This window comes from Eupeodes corollae, chromosome 2, assembly GCF_945859685.1.
Source record: "Eupeodes corollae chromosome 2, idEupCoro1.1, whole genome shotgun sequence".
NCBI lineage: Eukaryota > Metazoa > Arthropoda > Insecta > Diptera > Syrphidae > Eupeodes > Eupeodes corollae.
In genome coordinates, this window is record NC_079148.1 from 117794485 (window position 1) to 117803044 (window position 8560).

Here is an 8560-nt window from a genome sequence, read left to right on the forward strand (position 1 = left end):
GTGGTATAACCTCAAATGAATATAATTTCACTAATTCTTCAGTCAGGATAATATAAATATCTATGTACCTATGTCTAAAAACTTTTTAACTAAGGACTATCCACACACCATACGACATAACACACGTGTGTAGAGCGATAGGGAACTTAACCAAGCTACTCGACTGGACTCGACTCGACTAGAGGCTCGATTATAATATAATGTTGTTCCACGCCATCAGTTGTTGTTGAAGTTGATTATTATAATGTCCTGCATGATACTAAACAATTTAGGCTTAAATCGTTGCCAATCTCATATAAATCATGATGAGAAAGGGATTGGCTACACGCTGGGTTATTATTATTTGTATCCACACAACAACTACTACAACATAGTTTTTGCTCAATAGGTTTATACTACTCGTAAAAGAGTATATGAGTAACGAGTGCCTATACTTTTACTCGTATATTAATACAGGACCTTTTTATTTAGTGTTTTTAACGTATTCATCTATTCCCGAATGGTTCCGAAATGTGCTGCGGAAATATTCGAATTGCGAATTTATTTCCATTTGGTTTGTGTTTTATTTATCAACATCAAAAATTCCCTTGTAGAAGTGTGTAGAGGAGAGGTGTCAGTGTCAGCCATCAGAACACTTACTGAACTTTACTCGTATGAGACCAAATAGACCAAATGCAATTTGTAACACCACAGGGGTTGAACTCGCCGCCCCGTCGTCGTCGTCATCGATGATCAATCAAATTCACGTTATTAGGAAATAAATTCTATAATTTTATTGATTTGTTTGTTATAGGTACGATTTGTTATTTGCAAGAATTGCGAATATTATAAAGGTTTTGAATTAATGTAAACGTGCAATGATTTTGAACAATAGAATATTTGAATATTGCGATGTAATATTAAGCCGAAGATTTTTTTAAAAGTAGGGAACATAATTAGTTTGAATTTAGGCAGTTGGCTTAAATTAAATAATAAAAACTTTTGATAGATTTTTGTTAAACGTTGTTGAAAATGGAAAGTATTCTGTTTTCAGTGGATCCAGCCGTTTGGATAGTGTTATTATAATTTAGAAGTTTAATTTATTATAAAATTTATTATTTTTTAAAGGAAGTTTGATTGGTTTTTTGATGTTTGCTATAGGAAAACAAACAATTTTTTTATAGAAAGATTCAATAAATACAAAAAATGAATAGAAGAAGTAAGGTGTCGTGTAAGTAACGAATTGAAGATTATTAATATCTTTTATCCAGATTAATTTGTTCTAAAATCCCTCCACACATATTCTAAGAAATATTTTTTGAAGTGTCCTTTTTTATTTTGTTTTGAAATTCCCGAAATGGAAAAATAATCCAACAAAATTTAGAACAAAACAAATTAGAAAATATAAGATTGCAGAAAAATTAGTGAATTTTTTTTAGAGATGTCTGTGCGTGCGTGTGGAACGTACGTTCGTACGTCCGTACATTCGGGAAGTTTTTTTCATCGCCCATAGTTCAAGTAGTAGAGATATCGACTTGAAACGAATTTTGTTATACAGATATAGTGCAGAAAGATGATTTACCCAAAATATCTCACGAACCAATAACGCTTAAGACTTGAATTAAATTTTATATTATGTACTTTAACGTGATAATTGTTTTGGGAAAAGTCCAATTAACATTACCTTTTAAAAGTTGGTAAAAATTGATTTTCAAAAGTAAATGTATTGGTTTTAAACTAGTTTTATCTCACAGAAAATATTGTTTTTGAAATTCATTATAATTTTTTTTTATAAAATCTAACTTTCAGTTTTTTTTGTTTTTGTAAGAAAATTAAAATCTATGTTTATTGTGATTATAGAAAAAAGCATGTTCAACATCAGTTGAATATCATTAATTCACTCATTTACAGCAATCACTACGAAATTCTTTAAATTTCATAATTAACTTCGGATTAATGTGTCAAAGATGCGTTCGATGAACCATCAAGTTAAGGGTGTGAGCGCAATTAATTGAATTCATTATAATCGAAAAATATTTTATCCATACATGTATTTGCAATCAAAAAAAGTTATGGTTTACAGGAACACCAATATTTAAAAATAAATAATAAGAACGATTATAGCGAATTTGTTGAATAAATGCAAAGCAAATGAAGTGCAATTTTTGACGTTTATCACAAAATGAAAACGTCAAAAAATCGTTCTGAATTCATGCACTACTCATTCAATAGATAGTGTAATCGACATGAATGTTTATTGTTGGCCTACAGAACTTTCGTTTAGTGAATTCCCACAGTTTAACGCAAAACATAGAAGAAAATATACATAAACAATAGTTTTCAGGTTTAAAGCAGAGGTTAGCTTATAGAAAAATATTTTTAAGAAAGCCAATAATATTTAAGGTGTTCATTAAAGAAATTTCCGCTTCGTAAACCTTTATCAACTTTTAAGACAAAAATTTAGCATTAATTGCAGCTTATTATTGGGTGTTCGGTTTCCCCATATAGGAATAAAAAAAAAGTTACCTAAATCTATATATTGCACTCATTTAGTTGTATTGTATGTAACCATATTGCCTATTTCTATTCCTTAAAGATGCTTTACAAAAAGCAAATTATTTTTAAAATATGGTTCCCTCAAATTTGTATTCCAACATATACCTACAAACAAAATTCTTATACTAACATAGGTAGTCCCTCAAAAGGAAATTTTCTGGAATATTTCTGCAACAAAAAAAAATAAAATTTGGTCTTGCAATTATCGAATTGGTTAAATGATGAAAATACTAATCTAATTAATAATATGAATATGAACTAGCTAGAGTTGGCACTGGAACTTCACAAGTATGCTTCTCGTAGCATTGTCTGTTCGTTCTCCATAGCTCAAGAACCAGAAGAGATGTTGATTTCAATTAAAGAAAATTGCGTGGGTGGTTTTTTTAACAAAACGGTTTTAAAAAAAGGTGAACATTTTTGTTAATCCTAAATATCTTACAAACCAAAAAACGCTAGAGACTTGAATTAAATTTTATATAATACATTGTAACATGATATCAAAGAAGTATATATATTTTTTGAAAAAAATCCGTTTAACGGTTTTTTTTATAAAGCAAAAAAACTGAAAAAAATAATTTGTCACCTCCAAAATTTTACGACTAAAATATGATTTCATCCCCAAAACAATTTCGTGCAACGAAGAATAATGTTTTTGATATCTGATAAAATTTTGAAATATTGGCTTAAATTTACTGTTATCTTTCAAAAAATATTGTTGCCAACATTCAGTTAAATTCTGAAAAAAATCGAATTGACAGTTTTTTTACAAAAAATTAAAAACCGAAAAAAATTAACAAAAGTTGGTAAAAAATGATATTCGACTCAAATATCTTTTCAAAAATTTGAGATTATAACTTCTTACTAATTTTTACTTATAAGAAATATTGTTTTCAACATTAGGACAAATTTTGAGAAAATCGTATTGACAGTTTTTTTACAAAAATAAAAACCTAAACAAAAATTTATAAAAGTTGGTAAAAATTGATTTTCGACTCAAATATCTTTTCAAAACTTTAAGATATTGGCTTTAAACTACTTCTATCTTTCAAAAAATATTGTTGTTAACATTCAAATAAATTTTGAAAAAAATCGAATCGACAGTTTTTGTACAAAAAATTAATGTTAATGTATTGAATCTATTATACTCGTATATGTATGTTTGTTATTATATTTTTGTATTTACTTATATAAGAAACAAAAACCTTTGAGAAATACTACAAAAATACCAAACTTAGGTCGATTGAGTTCAAGCTTTTGAAAGTTTTAAGCAGTTCCGCGTTGGTCGTTTTGTTCTCAAAAACGACCCGATATATTTGAATGAAATGTACTCTCTGCTTAGTTTTCTTAACTTCTAGCAATATAAAAATCATATTTTTGATATGCTACAATTTTTTCAGAATTTACTGAAACAATATGTAATGATATTTTTCTGTAATGTCTTATATTGTTTTTGGATTTTTAGAAATATTTTTTTTTCAAAATTTGGGTCCTCAAAAACGGGTTAAAATTTGTTAACAAAATTAAAATGTAAATAAGCAATTAATTGCTTCATACTAAAAGAAATCTTAAAACATTGAAAAATTTGATGCTATAAATAAAAAACTAATTAAAAAAATAAGCATTATAACATTTGTTTGTAATAATTAATAGACTAAGGTTTTTTTTGGAAAAATGTAATAGCATTCAAATTTTTTAAAAGAGACTCTTTGGATGGAGACAATAGTTCATGGGACCAGTAGTGCATTTTTTTCTTAGAATTTTGAGTTCCAAAATTTTGTTTGCAGTTTTTCGACCATACAAATAAGTACATAGTCGAATATAGGCATCTATCTATCTCTGTTAATCGTGGCGTTTAAGGTGTGGCACGTAGCGCCGTCCTGCTGGAACTACATGTCGTCTAGGTCCATATGGTTCAATTTGGGCCATAAGAAATTAGTTGTTTTCGTAAAGTAGCGCTCGCTGTTGACGATGAAGTCCTCACTATAAACGACATTTTCAAAAAAGTACGGACTCCGCCGGCCGCAAATCCACACCAAAAGCTAACTTTTTGAGTATATATTATCACCTGGTGAACCTCGGGTGGGTTGGTGTCGTCCCATATGCGGCAATTTTGCTTGTTAACGCGGCCATTCATCCAAAAATTAGCAGCGTCACTAAAGATGTGTTTTAGGCCAAAATTGGGGTCCTTTTCCCAACGATTCGAAATTCAAAGCCCCAGTTGGCGAACAAACGACGCTGTCTATGCTCATGAACTTCGGGCTCCTAGGTCTGTTGGATCTTGTATCAAGTATCAACGAAAAATTCGACAAGTTGAAGTCTGCGAAAGGGAGAGTTCTTGTGCACGGCGAGGAATAGACTGCCTTGGGTTCTGCTGTACACTTTCACGGACCGCGGCGATGTTTTCGGCTGATCTCTTACTCTTTGAATGTACGGGTGTTGGTTGATTGTTTACTGAACCGTTCGTCTCAGATTTGACCACCAAACTGTGAAGGGCCACAACGTCTACGGTAAAATGGGCGCAATGCGCGCAACACTCATTTTGATAATAATATTTTATCATTTGAACGTGATGTTCAATCGTGTAACTTACCATGGTGATTTTTTATGAACAACTTAATAATAAGGAAAAAATTGACAGATGTCACCAAAACAAAATGGCCGCCACGGGGCGCCAAAATCCATCCGTGCCAATTGGAAACCCCTATATGACAACTCAAAATATTGTCAACCTAAAATAAATACAGGTATAAGTCTAAGGATTATATGATTTTTAGGTTGGTTATTCGTCAGACGCTGCAGGTACGACGAATTTTATGAAAAAAGTTGTTTTCATTTTTTCACTTGATTTTTTAGTTCCAAATTTCATCATTTATTCAATACGAATATACGAGTAGAATGTTTTTTCTAACTGAAATATTTCTTTTATATTTTATTCATAATAATAATGTCATCACTGGTATTATGTTTGATTAAATAGATTAGTTTTAAAACTGTTTATAGAACATAAATCAAATATGCTTTTTATATAAGGACATTTGTAATATGTACACTTCTTTTTAATTATAATGAGACATCATCACATAATCAATGGATTTAATATAAATTTCAACAATTTTCGATGATAAAATCATTCGATACACATAAGCATTATTAACATATCTATTTATTGAACATGACTTTTAATTTAAAAGCTTCAACAAAAAAAAAATGCGTTTTCTATTTTTGTAAAACATATTTCGTGTTTCGATTATTATTATTTATTGATTAACAAAAATAATAAACAAACACAAAATCAAAGCCCTGAGGCAGAATTAGATAAATTGATTGTGTGTTTGCACATGTAGGCAATCATTTATGCCATCAATTCAGTGACAGTAATTATTTATACATACATCACTCCGGAGGCTACAAAGCAGAGAGGCTTGTCATCTCCAAGTACTTAGCGCACAGTACACAAGAAACATATTTTGTCTAGACTCTGTCTAGGGTCTCTATTTTTTGATTGAAGGTACCTATGAACGTGTATTTCCGCTTGATGGTGTATCTCTTATGGCTGAAACCTCTATTGCCCATTGATTAAGCTTAAATAACCTTCGTGTATCAACAACGCACTCTTAAGATTGAAAATAGTTGTGTTTTTGTTTTTTGTCTTCTTTTTGAATGATCAACATCACTCAAAGATGCGAAGAAGTGTGATGAGTTTTGACCATCACCACTTGAGCCTATTTTTAGAGAGAGTGCGGGTGGGGGATTAATTGGCGATTAAGTGTAGATATTATGCGTGCTAAATGGATAAACGGTTATAATAATTTTGCGATATAAATACCAGTAATTTGAGTAAACAAATCATTCTCAACTGGGGCTTGCTTGTGGGTTATAGTTGAATTTGCAAAATGGTAATTTTTGGCAATGTTTGGGATATTAATTGATTTTTTGATTAAATTCATTTTTTTTTCTGTTTTTTAGAGGACATTCGTGTTGGTTTGTTTGTTTGCGGTAGCAGCCACTGCTGCGGTCTTGCCTGAAGCAAGTTATATACCACCAGAGGAGAAACTTTCCAGTGAATACCTTCCACCATCAGATGAAGTAGCAGAAGTTAAGGAAGCATCGGCAGATTTGACAGATGATGGATATCGTTACAAGACAGTGAGGAAATTAAAATACCGCCAGCGAAGGGATGTATCCGAGCTTCCAGCTGAGTATTTGCCTCCGTCATCACAAGAACTGTCAAGTGAATACATTTCTCCAGCTGAAGTAAAGGAAGCTGAAGCCCAAGAAGCTATTGCCCCTGAAGATTCTGCCGTGCTTGGTGATGATGGATACCGTTACAAGACCATCCGTAAATTGAAATACCGTCAACGTCGTGATGTATCAGAAATTATTGCTCCCGAATACCTACCACCAGCTGAAGAAGCAGTTGCTGCCGAATATATTCAACCAGCAGAAGTCAAAGAAGCTGTAGAAATCACTGAGGTTCCAGAAGAATCAGCTGCTCTAGCTGAAGATGGATACCGTTACAAGACCATCCGTAAACTGAAATACCGTCAACGTCGTGATGTATCAGAGATTATCGCTCCTGAATACCTGCCGCCAGTTGAAGAAGCAGTTGCTGCCGAATACATTCCACCAGCAGAGGTCAAAGAAGCTGTAGAAGCCACTGAGGTTCCAGAAGAATCAGCTGCTCTAGCTGAAGATGGATATCGTTACAAGACCATCCGTAAACTGAAATACCGTCAACGTCGTGACGTATCAGAAATTAACGCTCCGGAATACCTGCCACCAGCTGAAGAAGCGGTTGCTGCCGAATACATTCCACCAGCAGAAGTCAAAGAAGCTGTGGAAGTCACTGAGGTTCCAGAAGAATCAGCTGCTCTAGCTGAAGATGGATATCGTTACAAGACCATCCGTAAACTGAAATATCGTCAACGTCGTGATGTATCAGAGATTATCGCTCCTGAATACCTGCCACCAGTTGAAGAAGCAGTTGCTGCCGAATACATTCCACCAGCAGAGGTCAAAGAAGCTGTAGAAGCCACTGAAATTCCAGAAGAATCATCCGCTTTAGCTGAAGATGGATACCGTTACAAGACCATCCGTAAACTGAAATACCGTCAACGTCGTGACGTGTCGGAAATTGTTTCACCCCAATACCTTCCACCGTCTGAAGAAGCTCCTTCATCCAATTATATTCCACCAGCAGAGGTCAAAGAAGCTGTAGAAGCCACTGAAGCTCCCGAAGAATCAGCAATTCTTGCTGACGATGGATATCGCTACAAAACAATTCGCAAGCTTAAATACCGTCATCGCCGTGATGTCTCAGAGATTATCGCTCCCGAATACCTGCCACCAGTTGAGAAATCTGCCTCAGAGTACTTACCACCAACATCAGTTGAAGAAGTAGCTGAGGTAACGGAAATCCCTGCAGAAAAATCCGCAATTCTAGCTGACGATGGTTATCGTTACAAGACAGTTAAAAGAATCAGATACAGGCATTAAATTGTTTTTACATTACAAATTATTATCTCATTTTGACTATTTAAACCCATGCAAGAAATAAAAATTATTTAAGATCACTGAATTAATTTTTTTTAATAAATATCCGAAACTAAATCCTAAAATCCTAACTCAAAAATTCCCGAAACATGTAACACTAAAGTTTTTATTTGAAAAATCCAAGAAATCCCAACATAATTTCCCCAAAATCTTAGTCCAAAAAAAAAATCAAGCTCTTAATTACAAATTCTGCATTCATGCAAATTTTTCGAGACTTTCCAAAGTTTTGAAATCTAGTAAGGTTTTGTTTGGAGTTCAACACCCTTGCAGGTTTGTTAAAAAATATGGGATTTTGGAATTTGTAACCTAAAATCCTTGAACTAATCTTCTTGGATTTGTATGTTTTTAAAACAAAGCTATTTACCAAATTTTCGAAAATATCTGGCAATGCTTTCCTCTTCGAGTAAAAATAATAAATATTTGTCTTCCTGTTTTCTCAAAAAAGATCCTATTTTTTATGACCTGCAATAGA

General features: G+C 32.7%; 1 protein-coding gene across 1 annotated transcript; it reads left to right on the top strand.

The window, feature by feature from the left end:
* Positions 1 to 6272: 6272 nt before the first annotated feature.
* Positions 6273 to 8113, top strand: LOC129948572 (fibrous sheath CABYR-binding protein-like). Its single transcript, XM_056059678.1, has 2 exons — positions 6273 to 6431; positions 6502 to 8113. The coding sequence occupies exons 1-2, from the start codon at positions 6429 to 6431 to the stop codon at positions 8029 to 8031; spliced, it is 1533 nt and encodes a 510-aa protein (XP_055915653.1). The 5' UTR covers positions 6273 to 6428; the 3' UTR covers positions 8032 to 8113.
* Positions 8114 to 8560: the final 447 nt, after the last annotated feature.